Below are 22,362 nucleotides of genomic sequence, written 5' to 3' on the forward strand. Positions count from 1 at the left end.
TGATTGTGTAACAACTGGTGATATGGCTAATGTAAAATAAGTCAGCTAGCACAGCTAGCATTTAACGTTCGAAATTGCCATCATCGCCTAGTGATATAATGTAAATATTAAAGTAGCAGATATGTAAATGATATATCGAAACAGTGATCAATGCACATTGTATTAATAAGTACCATAAATTGCTGTAACAGTAGTAGCAGAGCCATATAATTAGTTCTGCACCGTTGAAATCAAGTTGACAGGAAGTCAAATTGGAACTACCGGTAGCTACGTGAGCCACGTGATATCCTGTCGGCGAGATCAAAGCGTGTCGTAACTCTTATTAAAGGGCTCTGCCTAAACCCTATAACCATGTTCCGTTTCCGGTGTCTGTGCAGCAGGATCTAACCCTAACACTCAACCCTTGACCTTTAACCTAACCAAAAACCTCAATTTCACTTCCAAAATCAGTTAAGCCTAACTTCAAACTTCTCCAATTTGAAAATATATTGGAGGCTCTTGTTCCACCTACTAGAGCACTTACTCCATCTGGTGGCAAAACCCAATATGCAGCATGCTTGAAATGGTCCAGGAAAAACAGAATACATAAGGAATGTGTTTATTTATTTGTCACCTGAACTGGGATAGAGTGGGTAGCTCTGATGATTATTTGCCGATTGCTGACACTTAGAATTTAGAATTACACCCCCACCCCACTCGTGAATGACAGGAACCAGGAAAAACAAATGCATAAAGGGATATGCGTTTAGTCATTAGTGACCAGAGCATGGTTGATCATTGGGATAACTCTCTCAAAACAAAGTGGGTGGCTCTGAAAAGAGCCTTTGGGTGAATACGGGTTAGATGGACAGGGAAGTTTACTTGGAGCTGGTGTACTTGGTCACAGCCTTGGTTCCCTCGGACACTGCGTGCTTGGCCAACTCACCGGGGAGCAGCAGGCGGACGGCGGTCTGGATCTCCCTGGAAGTGATGGTCCTACGCTTGTTGTAGAGAGCCAGTTTAGAGGCTTCACCGGCGATGCGCTCAAAGATGTCGTTAACGAAGGAGTTCATGATCCCCATGGCCTTGGAAGAAACGCCGGTGTCAGGATGGACCTGCTTCAGGACCTTGTAAATATAAATGGCATAACTCTCCTTCCTGGACTTTCTGCGCTTCTTGCCCCCCTTGGCGGTTGTCTTGGTGACGGCTTTCTTGGAGCCCTTCTTGGGCGCTGGCTTGGCTGGCTCAGGCATGATGATCAGTCGGGACTAAACAGCAATGAATGTGGAAACAGAAGCGCACTGCTGCCTCTTTATAGGCCAAATTATGCAAATACAGCTGCCTGGCTTCTTGTATACGATTGGTTGAGAGGCTTTGTCGCACATTTCCCGCTCACAGGAAACTATTTGCGCGCAAAGCCATGATAACCCAATTATTATTTTAGCAAAACTCCATAGCCACACTTGATATTAAGCCAAACAATAATAGACATGAAACTGCATTTTTCCAAGACAATGATTTTGTGCACATTAAATTTAGCTCTCTGGGTGACATCTGTCACTGCTGTCACTGCTTTGACTTACAATATATATATATATACAGACACACACATTCATACATATACACGTCTGTACATACCTGCATATACTCCTTTTTACATGTATTTGGCATAATTTTTTGTAAGTTGATTAATTTGATGTAATCTATATATAACCCTTACTATTTATATCGCTGTCCAGTATGACTTACTACCCATATCGTTTTTTTTCAGTCAAAATTAATCATCACTTGACCGCATTTATAATTTTATATTATATAGTTAAGCCTTCAAAAACAGGCACAAAAACACTGCAGACAAACACATTAAACATTACTTCTAAACAGCACTGTACAAGTGTAACCATTAGTGGACACGGTCAAATGTTATGCATTACGTGTTTATAGTCTTACATTTATGTCCGAGGTAGCGAGACAACAACGTAAGTTACACAACCAAATTGTATTTGGACAAACGGAATTATTGCATCTTCAAGAAGAGGTGGGTGGCTCTGAAAAGAGCCTTTGTGGAGTTTGTCGAAGAGGCTAAATAATTTACTTCTTGGCAGCCTTCTCGGTCTTCTTGGGCAGAAGGACAGCCTGGATGTTGGGCAGCACACCACCCTGAGCGATGGTCACTCCTCCCAGCAGTCTGTTGAGCTCCTCGTCGTTACGCACGGCCAGCTGCAGATGACGGGGGATGATACGACTCTTCTTGTTGTCACGGGCAGCGTTTCCAGCCAACTCCAGGATCTCAGCGGTCAGATATTCCAGCACAGCCGCCAGATAAACCGGGGCACCGGCTCCAACACGATGCGCATAGTTGCCTTTACGCAGCAGTCTGTGGACACGACCCACGGGGAACTGAAGCCCGGCGCGAGAGGAGCGGGTCTTGGACTTAGCCTTCACCTTTCCTCCTGTCTTACCTCTTCCAGACATGCTTCAGTTTATTCTAGAGATGAACACAGAATAATGTGGTAAACACACCGAAGAGCCGTCTTTATATCCTCACTAAGGTTCGTGCTTATTGGTCAAATATGGCTCCGTGCATCATCACCCAATCAGAGAAGGACTGACAGAGATAATAGGGTTTGGTTTACATAGTTGGCGAACTTTTCATACGATCTCTCCACCAATCATACACGCAAATGTAGGCGGTGAAGGAAATTATAATAACAACGTGGATATTGTTATATCAGCGTATAAGGCGCGCCCCACAGAGCCGACAATATAGAACCATGTCACTATACTATACTATGAATAATAACCTCATAGACAAGCTTATTGGAATGTCTTATAACATCTAACATAATACCAGGCCTGTTATGATGCCTTTATAGCAGAAGGAGGAGAGATGTTTTTCGACCTATTCTCATTATTGGATCAGCACTCTGCCTGTTGGACAAACCGTCATAATTGTGGGCTGACATAACATGTTGTATTAAACAAATAAAAAGTGACGAAATGCAGATACTTTCTATATACCAAATTTCAAAATCACATATTGTCAATTTTATTTGCTATAAATGCACCCAAACTATTTAAAAATGCATGTATGTCGAGTCAAGGGGGCACTTAGTGTCACGATAAAAGAGTATGCAGATTACATGTCTCGCATTAAACACAACACCAGAATTATGTTAATATTATGGAGCACACCAAGAGCTAATAACTCAAAATGATTTTTAGCAAAAGCAATTAGATTACGGAAGGAACTAGATAATAAGTTAATAACCCAACGCCAAGTCTTCATTTGAGTGGAATGGATGCTTTGTTTAAAAGTACCACTTGCATTAGAACTAGTCTTACTTTGTGCCATTGAAAGAAAATCCCAATTTGGCTAAACAAATCAACGTTCCTAATTTGTGTAGTAATTTAAGACGGTAAGGCATGTTATTTCAGTCTGTTCAAAATGTTATCAAGACTGGATTGACGTTTACATATTACAATAAATGTAATGTAATTAACTTTAACAACGTATAATTGACTCATTCGGTGACTAAGTGGGCGGCTCTGAAAAGAGCCTTTGGGTGTTAGGATAGTTGGTTGAATAGAAGTCTAGCCGCCGAAGCCGTACAGAGTGCGTCCCTGTCTCTTCAGAGCATAGACCACATCCATTGCGGTCACAGTCTTCCTCTTGGCGTGCTCGGTGTAGGTGACGGCATCACGGATCACGTTCTCCAGGAAGACCTTCAACACACCGCGGGTCTCCTCGTAGATCAGACCCGAGATACGCTTCACTCCACCACGGCGAGCCAGACGGCGGATGGCGGGTTTGGTGATTCCCTGGATGTTATCACGGAGCACTTTGCGGTGACGCTTAGCGCCTCCTTTTCCCAGTCCCTTTCCTCCCTTTCCGCGACCAGACATGTTCACGAATAGATGATGGTCCAATGTCTCAGTTCTTCTTCTTCTTCTTCAATGGTTTAATGGCAGATCGCAACCACCAAAGGCGCATGCCGCCACATACTGAACAATCCATTTCAACCATATCCTCTTCCTCCTTCTTTTGGGATTTGATGGCGCATACCGCCACCTACTGTACAACCCAGCAACTGGAGCAGATCAAGCTAGAACCCGATAAAGAAAGGAAAACAACAATAACCAAACAATTTTTAATTAAATATAATTCAAATCAAATCCTACCCCCCAAACCAATTGAAAACACAAACCCCAAAACCAAATCCCGCACCACTTTACTGCCCACCTCATCCCTCAACAATCTGCCCAACGTAAACTCTGCACCCCCCCTCTCCCTCACCTGATCCCGCAAGATCCCCCTCTCCCTCTCATACCGAACACAATGAAGCATCACATGTTCAACTGTTTCCAGCTCCCCACAAGCAGGACAACCCCCAGTCTCATGCCTCCCCACCCTAAATAACGAGGAATTAAGCCCCGAGTGCCCCAACCTCAATCTGGCCCACACAACCTCTCTCCTCCTATCCAGCCCCCCCACCGTCGACCTGAACACAGAGGCTTGACTCGCATACAGATGCCGCCCCCTCACCTCCCTATCCCACTGCCTTTGCCACTCCACCGCAGTTGCGGCCCTGATGAGGGCTTTCGCCTCCCCTTTACCCAACGGCACAACTAGCTCCCCCCCCACCATCCCAAGCGCCCGTTTCGCCAATCCATCAGCCACTTCATTTCCCCTCACCCCCATATGTGCCGGCACCCAACAAAACCTGACCCTAACACCCATCCTATCCAGCCTATAAACCGCTATATGTACTTCAGTAACCAGGTCCTCCCTACATGACACAGGGCCGGACAAACCCTGCAGGGCAGACGCAGAGTCCGAACATACGACCACCCTATCCGGCCTAACCTCCTCAACCCACTGCAAGGCCATGATTATGGCCACCATCTCTGCAGTAAAAACAGACAGGTTATCAGTCAACCTCTTGGACAACCTAACCCCAAACACTGGCACATACACGCCCGACCCCACCCGACCTGTAACCGGATCCTTGGCCCCATCCGTAAACACAGGGATAAACTCCCAAAACTGCCGACCCACATAATCATCCACCCACACACCAACATTACCAATCCCTGCCCCTTTCCTACTCTCCATCAGCCCCAAGTCCACCTCAGGTGTCAGAAAAAGCCACGGTGGGACCTGAGGCACCACTATGGTCGGCCCAAACACAATTTTATCCATACCAAACTCCCTCGCCTTCCCATTCACCGTCCACCCAAATCCCCAACCTGGCTTCACAGCATATTCCCAACATTCTCTCAGGACAGCTACAGTCAAATGACTATCCAAATGCCCTTTCAGTGTCACCCAATAGGACAACGATAGTTTGTCCCTCCTTAACCCTAACGGCAACTCCCCCACCTCAACCAGAAGTGCACACACCGGCGTAGACCTAAAAGCCCCACAACACAGCCTCAAGGCCCTCGCTTGTATTACGTCCAATCGTTTCAGTGTGGTCGGTGCCGCTGAGCTATACACCATGCAGCCATAATCCAATGCCGACCTAACCAGCGCACAATATATAGCCAACATGGAGGACCTATCAGACCCCCATTCAAACCCCGAAAGACACCTCATCACATTAAACACCCGCTTACATTTCTCCACCACCTGGCCTATGTGCACACTCCACGTTAGCCTTGAGTCAAACCATAGCCCCAAATACTTAAAAACCCCTACCCTTTCCACTGGCTGACCATACAAAAACAGCCCCCCATCCCCACCCACACGTCTCTTTGAAAAATGCACACATTTGGTCTTCGCCACGGAAAACCGGAGACCCCACTCCTTTGACCACTCCTCCACCACCAAGATAGCCCCCTGGACCTTCCTAATGACATGCGACAGGTTCCGCCCCCGCCCCCAGATTGCCCCATCGTCAGCATAAAGTGCCACTTCCACATTCTTATCCACATTCGCAAAAACATCATTAATCATTACATTAAACAAAAGAGGACTTATAACACTACCCTGCGGAGTACCATTCTCCACCACATATGCTGCCGACAGCTCCACCCCTACCCGAACCTGAATCGAACGGCCACTCAGAAAGGACCTAATCCAATTATACAACCTCCCCCCCACCCCCAATCTATCCAACTTCAACAACAATCCCTCCCTCCACAACGTATCATATGCCTTCTCAATATCAAAGAACACTGCCACCAACACCTCTTGCATCACCTGAGCCTTCTTAATGTCAGTCTCCAGCCTCACCAATGCATCCAAAGTAGAACGTCCCCTCCTAAAACCACTCTGGACCGGCGACAGCAGGCCCCTCCCTTCCAAAAGGTAAGTAAGCCTCCCCACCACCATCCTCTCCATCAATTTACACAAATTGGAAGTCAGCGCAATAGGCCTATAACTAGAGGCACTAGTAGGGACCTTCCCAGGCTTCACTATCGGAACTATTACTGCCCTCTTCCACACCCCCGGGACACATCCCTCAGCCCAAACCTTATTAAAAACACTTAACACCGACAACAGCACTTGTCCTGAAACATGCCTTAGCATTTCATAACATATTAAGTCCTCCCCCGGGGATGTATTTCCAGCCCTACCAATAGCGGCATTAAATTCAAACATAGTAAAATCCATATCAACTACACTCCCACACATCTCCTTCCTATCCCACAACCCCTTGTTTGCACCTAACATCTCCCTCCGACGCTGCAAACACTCATCACTTAAATTCACCCCATTATGCACATCAGCCAACGAGCGAGCCAATACTTCCGCTTTCTCACTGTCAGATTTGGCCACCACACCCCCATCCATCAAAACAGGGATCTGACGCATTGAACCCCCCCCTCTCATCTTCTTTAAAATGTTCCACACATCCCTCAGCTGAGTCTCCCTACCAAACGTAGAGCAAAACCCACGCCACGCCGCCCGCTTAGCCTGCTTTATAACCCTCCTCACCACTGCCCTCTTTCTCTGATACTCTATAACTGCCTGCATGGTCAGATTTTTTCTCAACACCTTAAAGGCCCGATTTCTTTCCCTAACAGCACTATCACATTCCTCCGACCACCACGGAACCGATTTCCTACCACCCCTACCTTTCTTTACAGGAATGGCCTGTAACGCAGCCCCCAACATAACACTGCACAACCTACCCACACACTCATCCACCGTACCCACCACATTAAAGTCCTGCAGCCCATCCTCACACAATTCATTAAATTTACCCCAATCTGCCTTCCCAAAACACCATGCTTGGGGCCTCACACCCTCCCTCTGATACACCCCTACCACCACTGTACAAAACACCGGGAAATGGTCACTCCCTACCGTTGACTCCTCCCACACCTCCCATTCACATCCTACAGCCAACACTTGAGACACCAGAGTGAGATCTAAACAAGATAACTGTGACGTCCGAATATCCACTCTAGTACCCCGTCCATCATTCACACATACCAAAGAGAGAGCATCCATCAGCTCCTCCACCACTTCCCCATTCCTATCAGTACGCCTACTCCCCCACAATGAATTATGGGCATTAAAATCCCCACACCATATCATATGTTTACCCCCAACCCCCACTATCCCCCTAAGCCCTTCCATGGATAACGGTTGACACGGGTTATAAAAATTAATCACCCACACTGGCCCCACCTCACTATACACCTCCACCACTACACATTCAACCTCAACATCCACCCGTATCTCCCGATATCCAACCCCCTCCCTTATAAACGTAGCACACCCCCCACCCCCCAGACCCTCCTTTCTATCCCGTCTCACTGACACATACCCTGGCAATACAAAATCCAATTGAGGCTTCAGCCAGGTCTCCTGCACACACACCACCATAGGCTGCTGAGGTGCATCTACCAGAAACTTTTTGAACTCCTGCCCATTGGATATCAGGCTACGCGCATTCCAGTGAAGGACTAGAAAGGAACCGATGCTATTCACCTCCCTGCTGTGACAACCTTGCCCCGGCCTGTACATTCAGTCTTTCATGCAGGTCCTCCACTGAAATGCCCGTGACACCCAAATATCTCACTGCCATTTCCAATACCATGCCCATCTTCTTCCCCCTACTATCAGCCTGAGCCGTGCAATTGACGACAGCCGCCACAAAAGCCACCAAATCCAACTTATTCACCAGCAACATATCAGGAGCCACAACCGCACACTTATGGTTACACTGAATAACCCCACCCCCTGAAGCACCGCCACCAGCCCCCACCTCCATCACCTCTCCCACCGGCCCCTGCTCCCTAGGCACCAACTTCACTGCTTCAGCATACGACACATTGTGGACTGCCCTAATCCTCAGTACCTCCTGAGCCTGCTTCTGTACTTTACAACCCCCGAACGCAGCACTATGAGCCCCCCCACAATTACAACACTTCAAATTCCCCCCATTGTTGCACTCCTCATATCCATGTTCCTCCCCGCACCTCACACACCGCTGCTTTGCCCTACACACAGCCGCAACATGCCCGATTCTCTGGCACTTAAAACATCGTAGCGGACGAGGCACAAACGCGCGCACCGGGAAACTCATATACCCCAATCGAATCCTCTCTGGCAAGGACCCCCCGTCGAACTCTACCAGTACAGACAAACTGTCCTCCTTACGACCATCCTTACTTCGCTGCAGCCTGTTGCACATTACTATCTCTCCCCCCCTTACATTTTCCTGTAACTCAGCCATCGTTACTGACAACGGAACACTAGCAATAACCCCCCTATTCCGAAAATTACGCGGAATACTCGCTGACTCTACTTCATGCCCCCCTAGCGTTCTACTCTTCAGTGCTTTATTTTGCTGCCTCTGGTCCTTACAAAAAACCAGTATTCTGTCGTCACTCAACCACTTGGCAGAATTAAGCACCCCAATCTCATTCTCCAAAATTTTAGACATTTTAACAGGACTAGGTAACGACTGATCCCCTTGTTTCATTTTCAACATCACCTTAAACTCCACTTCCACCTCTACTCTCGGTGCTTTCGCCCCACGCCCCTCCCCACCCCTACCACCCGAGGTCTCCCTTCGATTTGGGAAAGCCCGTTTCCCCCCACTCTCCAGCCTCCGCTGAAACTCTAAGTCAGCATCCGAATCCCCACCAGAGCTCCCCGCCATCTCCACTCCAGTTGCCAGTGTTGTACCTTCGAAAAACCTCAGTTTATTTAACCCCCAACAGCGAAACTTGCCCGCCTCCACTCAGCTAGCTCAGGCCTGAGCCAGCTGTCACCCAGCTGTTTACCAGCTGTCACACTGCTGTCCTCCTGTCAACCTGCTATCGCGAGACTTCCGACTCCACCGAGACGCGCCAACGACCGCATGGAACCCTTGCCGAGAGCTCACCCAATGTCTCAGTTGGCCAAACCATGCGTATTTCAAGCGTCTCTGAGGACGTTGTTGAGGCCAACGAGCGCCGAGACAAAGTGTGGGGGGAGGGTTTGAGGTTTGGCCAATAGGGTTCCTCTGCAAGTTTGTCTTCATGGCCCCAACATTTACACAACATGTCTAGCCCGCGTCTATATTAATCCCAGCCGAACCTGTCTGGAACAAGGCAATAAGGCGGCTAAACCACCTGAAAGTGTTCTGCAGAAGGAGGCACAGTGATGGAATATGAAAGCTGTTTTTTTTTTATATTTTTTTATTTATTAATGTATTTATTTGTACGCCCCTTCCCCAAGCATAGCTGTCTCTTAATGACACGGTACATATAGGATGTTAATTGAGAACTAGTTGTAAAATATATCTGCATATCTGTACTGTCTTGATTTTGTGCTGAATAGAAAAAATATATGAACGGGAAAAAGGATGCAATCCTAACTGCATGCATTTACATGCTTTTAACTTCTTTCATGCAACAGTTGAGTCTGTCCTTTTGTATGGCAGTGAATGCTGGACCTTGAAGCCCACCCTGCAGAAGTCCTTGGATGGGTGCTACACCAGAATGATGCGTGTGGTGCTCAACATCAACAGGGATGAGCATGTCACTAATGCAAACTTGTATGGGGGGGTGCTAAGGGTGAGCGAGAAAGTGGCAGTCAGGAGAATGAGGCTGGCAGGTCACTGCCAGAGACATCATGAGATGCCAACCAGCAAACTTGTGCTGTGGGAACCAACACACGGGCATCGATCACTAGGACGTCCCACATTAACCTACATGGACATACTCAGGAGAGATGTGGGAACAGAAAGCACCGGCGAGCTAGCCAGATGCATGGAAGATCGGGATGACTGGAAGCACCGATGGAGGGCCCGTCCGAGGACGACCTAGATAGATAAGAAGGGTCAGTGATGGAAAATGAAAAGTTAGTTTTATAATGCAATGATGGTGATACAACCAAAGCTCTGGTATAAGAAAATGTTTACTACTACTGTACTACACCCAGAGAAGAGAGGTTGACATGTAGTATATTCTGGTTTACCTGTTTATTTATTTATTTTATTATTGATTTTTGTGTGTCCCCCACGCCCCTTCCCCAAGCATAGCTGTCTCTTAATGATACGGTACAGACATGATGTTAATTGAGAACGTGATGTAAAGTATATCTGCATATCTGTACTGTTTTGATTTTGTGCTGAATAAAAAAAAATATGATAACAGAATATGAAAGCTACTTAAAACCACTGACTATTCTACCCCCACCTGGAGCAATGTGGCAAATTCACACGTAAAAAAAAATCCAAATAATACAGAATCTAGCTATAAAAAAAGACAGGCTATATAAATATACAATAATGTTCACCAGTCAACTGGGCTGAGAACAGTCAAAGAAAGAATGGTTGTCCTGGGAAGGAGATTTGCATTAAAAATCAGTTGATAATCCTCACTGATGCAACACACCAATCTCTGTTTAACAAATATGGAAACGATTACTTTAGATTTAGATACAGATTGCAGAATGGGTACAATACAGTATGGCTCAAAACACACAATTGTTAAGGGGATGCAGACCAGAGAAAGACTTTCTTCTTGTTTACATCAGGGTCCCCCATTTTCAATTCATAGTGACATTTATGACATACACGACATACAGATATACAGTACTGTTACATCCAGACATTTATGACATACAAGAACAAGAACAAAACAAGAACTTCATGATTTATTTATTCAACTCTCCCAATCTCCCTTTTTCCTTTATATCTTTAATTTTAAAATTACTAATCAATAAAGTTGTTTAAAGTCGTGATGAAGAGGAATCATCATCACAGAGTTACAGCTCATTGTAAAATTGTGCTCTGAATAATGTATTTCCCTTGCCTGGCTCCACTTCAGAGTATTATACTAACACGGAAACCTGCCACAGCCTCTACACAACCAACTGGAACTACATTGATGCTCCAAAAATAATAAATATCTGTAAAATAGCAACTGAATGAATGTTAAATACTTGGAAATAAATGTACAAGGCCGGCATGATTGATATTTTCTCCCGAGTGATGTGTCAACGTTTGAGTCTGTTAATCACATTATGAATGAAGCCACTCAAACTAGTTCAGCATGAAACCAGATGGAAATCTGTGGTCACTGAGCTGATTCCTCTCACTACCTGCCCTCAATGAGAGAAGGGGCAGAAAAAGGCTTAACTCTGAGTTATATGTATGATTGGAACATGTATAATTATGGGTGTATGGTCATGGGTTACTTTTGAGCTGTTGTTGATTGTTGCAACATTGAGTTGAAAACCAGTTTGTCATCTTGAATTTTAAACTACCAATAAATTATGTCCTATTGTCTCAGTGTATGAGTGTATTACATTGTTGCTCCTAAAATAAAATATGGGCAAAATAGCAAAGTTGATATGACATAAATTAAGCACCTCGTACAGATGGAAATGTATTGACTCCCGAGCTAATTCCTCCCACTATATCTGCCCTTGAGAGAAAATCCTTGTTAATTACAGCACCATGAAATATAAATGAAAATATAGCAATACCGCGCCTTATGGACTGCTACCTTATTTCATTGAGCTGTAATCAACACACAAGACACAGATGACCATATTCAAACTACTTTACCCGACTGGAAAACTTTGAATTTCGAGGACAATGTAATGTGTTGCATCATGGGGGTCAGCCCAATGGTCCCAAGAAAATCTGGGGCTGTGGGTCCCACAGCCCCAGATTTTCTTTTCACTCAAATTTGGGCCTATGTTCCCACATTTCTATGATGCTTCTCAAAATGAGGCCCCATGTTCCCGGACGAACCTACTACGAGGACAACCTTGTTGCCCATATGCGCATGTCCAGAGTTAATTATATTGTTTACACTGACTATTTATTAAATGTTTACTTCTCCACTGTAATATAATTCTGTGACATGTATGCATTATATTACCTGTACCTCCCCTCCTGTTATGATAGCAAATGACCCGAAGGGGATCAATAAATATGTTATATGGCAATTTGCAGTCGGTTCTGCTTTATCCCTACAGTAGCCAACAAGATTATGCTAGTCTAAATATTTTAAATATCAGAATTAAAGTGATGATTTTAGTATAACTGGCATGTTGAAATAATGAGTTAATGGAATGTACTTTTCATGATAACGGTGTTGGCTCTTAAAAGAGCCTTTGGGTTATGAATGTAGGAAAACAAAGCAGATTTAAGCACGCTCTCCACGGATGCGGCGGGCCAGCTGGATGTCTTTGGGCATGATGGTCACCCTCTTGGCGTGGATGGCGCACAGGTTGGTGTCCTCAAACAGACCGACCAGGTAAGCCTCACTGGCCTCCTGAAGAGCCATGACGGCAGAGCTCTGGAAGCGCAGGTCGGTCTTGAAGTCCTGGGCGATTTCTCTGACCAGGCGCTGGAAAGGCAACTTGCGGATGAGCAACTCGGTGGACTTCTGGTAACGACGGATCTCTCTCAGCGCCACGGTACCGGGCCTGTAACGATGGGGCTTCTTCACACCGCCGGTAGCCGGTGCGCTCTTACGGGCAGCCTTGGTGGCGAGCTGCTTCCTTGGGGCTTTTCCACCGGTGGACTTACGAGCGGTCTGCTTAGTTCTTGCCATTATGAGAAACTATATTATCTTCTTCAATAGAACAAGAATAATACGCTGCTGTGCCGAAACTCTGGCCTTATATTACTAATGTGGAGGGGCAGTCGTTTCTGATTGGTCTCCACTCTGGGAGCTCGTTATTCCGCCTACATCTCACTCGAGGATTGGAGGACTCGTCTTTTGGAAAAACCGCCAACAAAACGTCTTTCCTGATTGGGTGAGAAAACACAAGTCCGAAGATAAAACACGACTCTCCAACTCGCTGCATTCATTTTCTAACTTGTTTAGCTAAAGAGAATAATAAACATGTCTGGAAGAGGAAAGACCGGAGGAAAGGCCAGAGCTAAGGCCAAGACTCGCTCCTCTCGTGCCGGGCTTCAGTTCCCCGTGGGTCGTGTCCACAGACTGCTGCGTAAAGGCAACTATGCGCATCGTGTTGGAGCCGGTGCCCCGGTTGCGTGTACCGGTTCCGCAACAGTAAGTGACTTCCGGGTAGGCCTGATTGGCCCCGACAGGCACGTGACGCGGCAAACTCAGGACGCGCAACGAGGCTGCTGAGAGCTGTCGCGCGGAAATAGGCTGTCTATTGCCATTCTCTAACACAAACTCTAACCTTAACCAGCTCCTTAACAGCGCCTAAACTTAACCGTTCTAACCTTAACCAACTCCGAAACAATGCCTAACCTTAACCTTAACCATGCCTAACCTTAACCATAGAAAGAATATTGCCATTCTCTAACACAAACTCTAACCTTAACCAGCTCCTTAACAGCGCCTAAACGTAACCGTTCTAACCTTAACCAACTCCGAAACAATGCCTAACCTTAACCTTAACCATGCCTAACCTTAACCGGCGAAAGAATACACGTTAAAAAAAAAATCACGTTAAAAAAAAAAGATTTGATGGGATTCGAACTCACCAACAACGGACCGCAGGATCGCAGGACCGCTGCTCTGCGAGGTGAGCTATAGCGCCGAATGAGAGTCATGGCGTATTTGGACGGTTACGTAATTCCGTAAGGGCTCCGCGGAGCGTGCCGCGCGGCAGAGAAAGTTGCACGTCACGTGCCTGTCGGGGCCAATCAGGCCTACCCCGGAAGTCACTTACTGTTGCGAAACAGCTACACGCGCCCCGGTTTATCTGCCGGCTGTGCTTGAGTACCTAACCGCTGAGATCCTGGAGTTGGCTGGAAACGCTGCCCGTGACAACAAGAAGAGTCGTATCATCCCCCGTCATCTGCAGCTGGCCGTGCGTAACGACGAGGAGCTCAACAGACTGCTGGGAGGAGTGACCATCGCTCAGGGTGGTGTGCTGCCCAACATCCAGGCTGTGCTTCTGCCCAAGAAGACTGAGAAGGCTGCTAAGCCTGCCAAGAAGTAAATTATTTAGCCTCTTCGACAAACCCCACAAAGGCTCTTTTCAGAGCCACCCACCTCTTCTTGAAAATGCAATATTTCCGTTTGTCAAAATAAAATTTGGTTGTGTAACTTACTTTGTTAACTCGGGCATAAGTGTAAATAATAATAATAAGGCGATAAACACGTAATGCATAACATTTGACCGTGTCCACTAATGGGTACACTTGTACAGTGCTGTTTAGAAGTAATGTGTTGTCTGTCTGCAGTGTTTTTGTCCCTGTTTTGAAGGCTTAACGATATAATATAAAATTATAAATGGTTTGATTGATTGAAAAATTTAACAGATTGCAGATTGGGTACAGTACAGCTCAATACATACAATTGTTAATAAGGGGTTGCAGACCAGAGAGAGACTTTCGTCTTGTTTACATCAGGGTCCCCCATTTTCTATTCATCATTGAACTACCCACCCCAGTTAGGACAGCCGAAACACGCCCAATCTTTCGCCGTCGACTAAAGACACTTCTTCAACCATTATCTGAATTTAAAAAATAATAAAAATGTCCTAATAAACTAACCTACACTGTAGCACTCAACACTTTGATGAACATTGTTGCTCAGCTAATAGAGTTGTGCCCTTCCTGATGACTTGTCGTACAGAACTTGTAAGTCGCTTTGGATAAAAGCGTCTGCTAAATGTAAATGTAAATATATATGTCAAGTGAAAGTCATAGGTACAGGCGGAAGAAGTAATAATAGCAATAGTAATGAACATATAACATAGTAATAATAGTGATAATAGTAGTGGAATGGCAGCATTCAATCAGTGTATATGTATATAGTACAAGTACACACATGAGAAAGAGGGGGGCACACCTGCACACGTCAGCTAAATGACTAAATGTAAATGTAAATACCAGATTTGCAAATACAGTACTGTTTTTGATACGAAAAGAGTCCAGAAAAGAGAGTATATACATTTGACGTAGAAACCGTACATTGGAGTTGGGTGGGAGGGGGGAGGTTGGGTAGCAGGGGTGGGTGGGGGACACTGTACGGCTGTGCTCCAATTCGCAAAACTGTACATTGGAATATTGACAAAACCATACATGGTCATTTACTGTACATTGGAGGAGGTTGTGTTTGGACATTTACAGGGGCCAGTTTCAAATGTCAGTCTCCCATAGGTGTTCTTTGAGTGTTTTTGAAAGTGGGTAGTGATTCACATTCCTTTACAGCTTTGGGTAGGGCATGTCATAGCGGTCAAGTGATGATTAATTTGAACTGAAAAAAACATAAATAGTAAGGGTTATATATATATATATATATATATATATATATTACAGCATGCACGAACATAAATTGACCATAATGACACCAATTTGTGTATTTCCACAATTGTTGGGGCTCAACTCGTAAACTATCTGAAGCGGTGCGACTCATTGAGACCATTTTCTTTACCTGCCAATGTTGCTGGTCTGGATCACTAATCACATAAATAAATGGGTAGAACTACAAGTACTGTTTTGTAGCCGTGCCTGTTTCATATAAATAGTGGGGGTCCATAAAAGAGCCTTTTGTGAGACAATGTTCCACTTGTTCTGTATAATATAATGGTTGCTTGTGTAGATATTTAATGTGAGGTAGTGGGGAACATAATTATGTGCCAACATATGATCTAAACTGGTCTGAATAAATAAAATTACATTAATCTGCTGTGTCCACTAATGGGCCATCACCCGTAGTCATTCCAATAGTGTCATAGCGGTCATTTACGCACGGACATAAATGCACCATGATAGCAATTTATGTATTTCCACAATAAAGGGCTCAACTCGTTGCGGTAAAGTATCTGAGTTAGTAGGACCCACTAATCAAACAGGACTTAATAACAATCAACATTGTCCAATTAAGAACCTATATCTGATCTATATTTTATATTCGTTTTTTTGTGGTATTCTCCATATTTATATAATATATAAAGTTGCGTTTGCTTTGTTGCCGTGCTGGAAGTAACTCGTGGAAATCAACCATCCCATAAGTAATACTAAGTTATATACTTCGATAAGCCCCTTTACTTCCACACACACTAACAATATTGCTTTTCATGGAAGAGGTGGGTGGCTCTTAAAAGAGCCTTTTGTTGAATTAAAGACAACATTCTGTTCAAACGCTTATCTCTTCTTGGGAGCTGCTCTCTAAGCTGCTATGGGCTTGGCAGCCTTCTTAGCTGGGGCCTTCTTGGGTGCAGCGGGCTTTTTCACCTTCTTTGGGCTCTTGGCTGCTACCTTCTTGGGACTGACTCTTGGCCGCTACCTTCTTGGGACTCTTGGCCGCTACCTTCTTGACTTTCTTGGGAGACTTCTTGGCGGCAACAGGCTTCTTAGTTGCTGCCTTCGTGGGCTTTTTGGCCACGACAGGTTTCTTGGCTGCTGGCTTCTTGGCTTTCGGAGCGGCTTTCTTTGCAGGCTTTTTGGCTTTAACCTCAGCCTTGTTGATCTTGAAAGAGCCGGAGGCTCCGGTACCCTTGACCTGGACCAGGGTTCCCTTTGTCACCAGACTCTTGACAGCGGTCTTTGATGAGCAGAGTAACATTTCAGCCAGATGTGGAGGCTGCGTATCCTGCTAAACATGAAGGGAGAGGGGACCGGCGATGATCAGTATTGCTGAAGTCATATTTTAAAATGCTAAATAAAGACCAATAATGTATTATTGATCAGGGTTCTAATACAGCAGGTGATATATTAATTTACTGTATAATTGTGATGTACAAGCTAGAACTATATCCAATCTAGCTACTTGTCAACAACCTAAAAATCACAGGATTTTTACTAGCAAATATATAATTTGCAACATAATAGCCATCCCAACTATGATTACAGTTGCTAGTCATTTATTAATCAATGTGTAAGATATACAATTCCATCTCCCAACAGACGCCCCTACCATGATAATACCTGTACAAACGAAATGAAGGACATTTTTAAATAGAGAATTTTAATGAAATGGCCGGCAGCGTGTAGCTTTATGCCAAGCAAGCAGTGCAAAAATGTACCGTAGTGGCATGCAGTAATGCGCCTTTCATTTTCCGCCGCCCAGCGCCCAGGTCGCGCGGAAATAGGCTGTCTATTGCCATTCTCTTTGACAAACTCTAACCTTAACCAGCTCCTTAACAACGCCTAAACTTAACCGTTCTAACCTTAACCAACTCCGAAACAATGCCTAACCTTAACCTTAACCTTAGAAATTATATTGCCATTCTCTTTGACAAACTCTAACCTTAACCAGCTCCTTAACAGCGCCTAAACTTAACCGTTCTAACCTTAACCAACTCCGAAACAATGCCTAACCTTAATCGGCGAAAGAATACACGTTACAAAAAAATCACGTTAAAAAATATTTTCGATGGGATTCGAACTCGCCAGCAAACAAGCCATAGGATCCACAGCCATGTGTCCTTGCCAATTGAGCTATTTGCTAGATACTGAATAAGGGGCGGTGACTTATATATATTGAGCTCCGCTCGTGTCGCATGCGCGGGCACCTCGCGCGAGCACGCCGGCGCACGCACGCACCTGAGCGAGCACGCCGCCGCCGGTGCACGCACGGTAGCATTTGTCTGAAAAGAAGGGCGCTTTACCGCACTAGCGTGCGGTGACGAATGCGGACGCATTTTTGCACTGCTTGCTTGGCATTAACGTACAGGCTACCCGGCACTCTGAACAGCGCGATCATGTGACTAATAGGAATAAGTCTCTCACGACAGAGTGGGTGGCTCTTAAAAGAGCCTTTGGGTTAATAGTCAGTGAACAGCGTAGTTTACTTGGAGCTAGTGTACTTGGTGACAGCCTTGGTCCCCTCAGACACAGCGTGCTTCGCCAGCTCACCGGGGAGCAGCAGACGCACAGCGGTCTGGATCTCCCTGGAGGTGATAGTGCGGCGCTTGTTGTAGAGAGCCAGGCGCGAGGCTTCTCCAGCGATGCGCTCGAAGATGTCGTTAACGAAGGAGTTCATGATCCCCATGGCCTTGGAGGAAACGCCAGTGTCGGGATGAACCTGCTTCAGGACTTTGTAAATATAGATGGCATAACTCTCCTTCCTGGACTTTCTGCGCTTCTTGCCACCCTTTGCAGTTGTCTTGGTGACGGCTTTCTTGGAGCCCTTCTTGGGCGCTGGCTTGGCTGGTTCAGGCATATTCGACGGCTTATCAGAATCGAATGGTGACTGTTGCTTACGTTTCCTGCCTTATTTATAGGAGGTCGATGCAAATAGTACTGCGTGGCTTCTACGATACGATTGGTTGGGCGTGGCGCACGTGTGTAGAGCTAATATAACATGCATCTCTCTCGTGGGTAAAAAGGGAATGATAAGAAAATGTACACATTGACAATATTTTGGTTTATTATTTGGCAGTACTGGGAAAAGTATTGAGCAAAAGTACAAATACACTAATAGAATAGTACTGCAAAAAGTCCTCAATTTAAAGTACTTCTCATTTAAATAGTTTCTAATCAAGTAAAAGTATACATACAAGTATATATATAATCAAAAGTAAATATATTTATATACAAAAATAACTATGGAATAAGATAATTTTTCCAACCAAACACTAACATTTGGAACGAGATCCCATTCCACATCAGAGCAATAACCTCCATATCACATTTCAAATAGGCCTACAAACCACATCTGATGCTAGAACACATCTGTAATCATTGATCTGACTCTTTCATATAGGACTTAATCTGGTTGATACTGTCGATTTGTATTGACTGCTATGACTGTATGTTTGTCCTTGCTGTCCACAATGACTATAATGCAATGTCTTTGTCAGGATTATATGATTGTATGTAGTGCAACTGCCTATTTGTTTTGTATTTAAATTATTGTTTCATGTGCTGCAGAACAGGAACCTGCTGAAAAACTGTTTGTAACTGAGTCAGGACAGTTTAAATGTACATTGTGAAATGTCTTGCTTTTTTACCATTTCCTGTATAAATAAAGTAAAAGAAAAAAAAATGAAAAAAAATTAAATTGTATGTGGATTTACCTCAAAACTATTTAAATACCTTTAATTGTCCACATAGGTAAATTGTCTTGCACTCAGTCCTGCAGTAAACATAGTCTTATTCTAAATTTGGAATGTAAGAGATGGTCTTGGTCTATAGTCTTACATGTGAAGTGTTGATTAAAAATATATAATATATAAACTGTATGTTAGCAATGTACAATAACACTGTACACACCGTATAAACACTGTTTTTGGACTATATTACACGTAAAACGTATGTGTTAACAATACCGACCAGGTATTAGTGCCTCGCAAAGTGCAGATATGAAGTTTTCCCCTTTTTTGTATGCATTTAGGAGGTTTTGTTCTTCATCAACGATAAAGTTCTCTCCACGTTTGATATATTGGCCATTCAGACTGTAATTGTGATGGGGAATATGCTTATATTTTTGGAATCATAACCGATTAGGCCAACAATGACTTGTTAATTAAGCAATATCACAGCTATGGGGAGTATTTCGGCCCTGCGTCTTGCTGACAGCCCTGTGATATAATAACAGCATGTCACAAAGTGAGCTATTGCTTTTATAAAACGGTTACCAAGTAGCCTAATATGAAAGTAAGATTTACACTTACATTTAATTTGTTTTTATTAATACATAATAATGTTCAAAATATAATTTACTTTGATTTACATTAATCTGTATGCTGCCATTTATTGTGCACCAACTGGCACAGCCAGAGATGGTATAAACAGCAGACTTATTTCTTGAAGAGGTGGCAAGATGGTACAAGGCAGAGCAGATTGCTTTGAGCTACCCCATTTTATAATTATTGTCCATGGCCTTGGTGAATTATGTTATTTCTTAGCCAGCAGGTGTGCGTCAAAACTTTAATAAACACGTAGTTTGGCTCAAGATGAATCACCATTCTAAATTATTCTGCTATCCAACACAACCCATATAGCTCGCTTGTTCGACAGACATCTCATGGACAACTGCATGAGACTTGGATTGCAAGTTGTAAATTAGTTTGTAAACAGATGTTTTGCTCCAAATCTCCATTAACTTCAATTCATCAAGTATTTTGACCATTTATGAAGATTATCACAGTGGAGATATGCGAGAATAAACCAACATATTTATGAATTCAAGGCATCACAGTATGACTTGATAATCAAGTTATACCTTTTGGGTTTTAAGTTCTCATTTAGCCAGTAGAGGGCAGAAGAGTTTCAGCCATGAGTTTGTTCTGGTTTACTCTCTTCTCGACACAGGGCTTTCATCGAATTACATTCCAAAACTCTGTTGTACTCCAAGATGTTAAACTATTTTATATTTTAAAACTCGAGGGATGATTATCAACCGATTTAGTCTAGTTCTACATGTGTGATTTAGGAGTTATATACTCACAACTATAGTGAGGGCATGCATGCATGTAGGCCTACTACTTTGTACACCAACTCATTGTATTACACTGATACAGGCATTAGATCGCCATATATTTGTCCCTTTAAAATAAATCAAATAAACTAAAACGCGTAAACATTGTATAATAACTAAACGATGAGTTTTGTAAACATTTTAAAGAATGCGTAATATATATATATAATTGAATAAGGAATATACTTTCAGTTATTGAGGTGGCTCTTAAAAGAGCCTTTTGGTAGAGAATATACGAGGAGTATTATTTAGGCACGCTCTCCACGGATGCGGCGGGCCAGCTGGATGTCTTTGGGCATGATGGTCACCCTCTTGGCGTGGATGGCACACAGGTTGGTGTCCTCAAACAGGCCGACCAGATAAGCCTCACTAGCCTCCTGAAGAGCCATGACGGCGGAACTCTGGAAGCGCAGATCGGTCTTGAAGTCTTGCGCAATTTCTCTCACCAGGCGCTGGAAAGGCAACTTGCGGATCAGCAGTTCGGTAGATTTCTGATAACGACGGATCTCTCTCAGAGCCACGGTACCAGGCCTGTAACGATGGGGCTTCTTAACACCACCAGTAGCCGGGGCGCTTTTACGAGCAGCCTTGGTAGCAAGTTGCTTCCTAGGAGCTTTTCCTCCAGTGGATTTACGAGCAGTCTGCTTGGTTCTAGCCATTGTTATACTTCAGTTAATGCTTTCTATGATAGAAGGAAATAAAGTAACACAATACGACAAAACATGGCTTTATATTGTCGGTTCAGTGGGGGCGCGTCTTATGCTGATTGGTCTATATCTGTGTCGCCTAAATCGCCGTCTATCATTGGTGGAAAGGTTGTATGAAAAGTCCGCCAAAATGACTCAAATTCTCCATTGTTATTGCCCCAAACTACAGCTATGGAATTCTAACTCATCATGTTTAAGGCAGTTATACTTGTTTTTAACCCTCCTGTTTACAACCTTCCTCTGTCAGGCTTTATGTAGCTCATGATGAATGAAATCTACAATTACTTTCATGAACATAAAAAAAAAGATACACAAGGAAGATACATTTAACTTCCCTTTTGGGAGAGACTCGCCTAAAATGTCAAACTTCTGTGTGCTGCCAATTAAAGCCCAGGCGGAAAGCTTAACAATAAAAAAAAATACAATATGTTATAATTACATGTCAATAGTAATAATAGGCACAAGTTAGTAATAAAGCATACAAGGCATAATAACAGCTATCGCAACAGGGTAAAAAAAATGCTGTCATTACGCATGAACATTATGACATCAATTTTAATATTTTTACAGTTTATAGGACTTAGCTTGTTGTTGCAGGGTATTTTGCACTGTTGTGAATTGTGTTAATATGTCTGCTACATGTTATATCGTCTTAACTATTTCACTTGAGGATGCTGACACAGAGTGGAGTTCCAGTTGTGGGTGACCCTACAATAAATACTGTGTATGAACTGCATGCTGTACAGCAAATACATTCTTTCCACCCCTGAAAATACGCTGTATCTTTTATTTATTAAGTTCCTATTACTGCATATTCTGCACAGCAGTGACAATTCCGAGATTATATTTGTGATACTTG

At 44.0% G+C, this 22,362-nt stretch overlaps 7 protein-coding genes across 7 annotated transcripts; 1 reads left to right on the plus strand and 6 right to left on the minus strand.

Moving 5' to 3' along the window:
* Window positions 1-857: 857 nt before the first annotated feature.
* Window positions 858-1,232, minus strand: LOC311229398 (histone H2B-like; the record flags this gene model as incomplete). The annotated part of the gene is made up of 1 exon (XM_084315482.1): window positions 858-1,232. One exon carries the CDS (start codon window positions 1,230-1,232, stop codon window positions 858-860), a length of 375 nt encoding a protein of 124 aa, XP_084171608.1.
* An 838-nt stretch (window positions 1,233-2,070) lies between these two features.
* On the minus strand, window positions 2,071-2,454 carry LOC311222928 (histone H2A-like; the record flags this gene model as incomplete). The annotated part of the gene is made up of 1 exon (XM_084307595.1): window positions 2,071-2,454. One exon carries the CDS (start codon window positions 2,452-2,454, stop codon window positions 2,071-2,073), a length of 384 nt encoding a protein of 127 aa, XP_084163721.1.
* A 1,119-nt stretch (window positions 2,455-3,573) lies between these two features.
* On the minus strand, window positions 3,574-3,885 carry LOC311223106 (histone H4; the record flags this gene model as incomplete). Its single annotated transcript, XM_084307851.1, has 1 exon — window positions 3,574-3,885. The coding sequence occupies one exon, from the start codon at window positions 3,883-3,885 to the stop codon at window positions 3,574-3,576; it is 312 nt and encodes a 103-aa protein (XP_084163977.1).
* An 8,700-nt stretch (window positions 3,886-12,585) lies between these two features.
* LOC311230747 (histone H3.2) lies at window positions 12,586-12,996 on the minus strand (the record flags this gene model as incomplete). The annotated part of the gene is made up of 1 exon (XM_084317106.1): window positions 12,586-12,996. The coding sequence occupies one exon, from the start codon at window positions 12,994-12,996 to the stop codon at window positions 12,586-12,588; it is 411 nt and encodes a 136-aa protein (XP_084173232.1).
* A 294-nt stretch (window positions 12,997-13,290) lies between these two features.
* On the plus strand, window positions 13,291-14,365 carry LOC311223019 (histone H2A-like; the record flags this gene model as incomplete). The annotated part of the gene is made up of 2 exons (XM_084307712.1): window positions 13,291-13,461; window positions 14,144-14,365. 2 exons carry the CDS (start codon window positions 13,291-13,293, stop codon window positions 14,363-14,365), a joined length of 393 nt encoding a protein of 130 aa, XP_084163838.1.
* A 3,797-nt stretch (window positions 14,366-18,162) lies between these two features.
* Window positions 18,163-18,537, minus strand: LOC311223095 (histone H2B-like; the record flags this gene model as incomplete). Its single annotated transcript, XM_084307835.1, has 1 exon — window positions 18,163-18,537. The coding sequence occupies one exon, from the start codon at window positions 18,535-18,537 to the stop codon at window positions 18,163-18,165; it is 375 nt and encodes a 124-aa protein (XP_084163961.1).
* A 2,507-nt stretch (window positions 18,538-21,044) lies between these two features.
* Window positions 21,045-21,455, minus strand: LOC311231357 (histone H3.2; the record flags this gene model as incomplete). The annotated part of the gene is made up of 1 exon (XM_084317915.1): window positions 21,045-21,455. The coding sequence occupies one exon, from the start codon at window positions 21,453-21,455 to the stop codon at window positions 21,045-21,047; it is 411 nt and encodes a 136-aa protein (XP_084174041.1).
* Between the last annotated feature and the right edge of the window lie 907 nt (window positions 21,456-22,362).

This window comes from Notolepis coatsorum, assembly GCF_963971535.1.
Source record: "Notolepis coatsorum genome assembly, chromosome: 1".
NCBI classification, from domain to species: Eukaryota; Metazoa; Chordata; class Actinopteri; order Aulopiformes; family Paralepididae; genus Notolepis; species Notolepis coatsorum.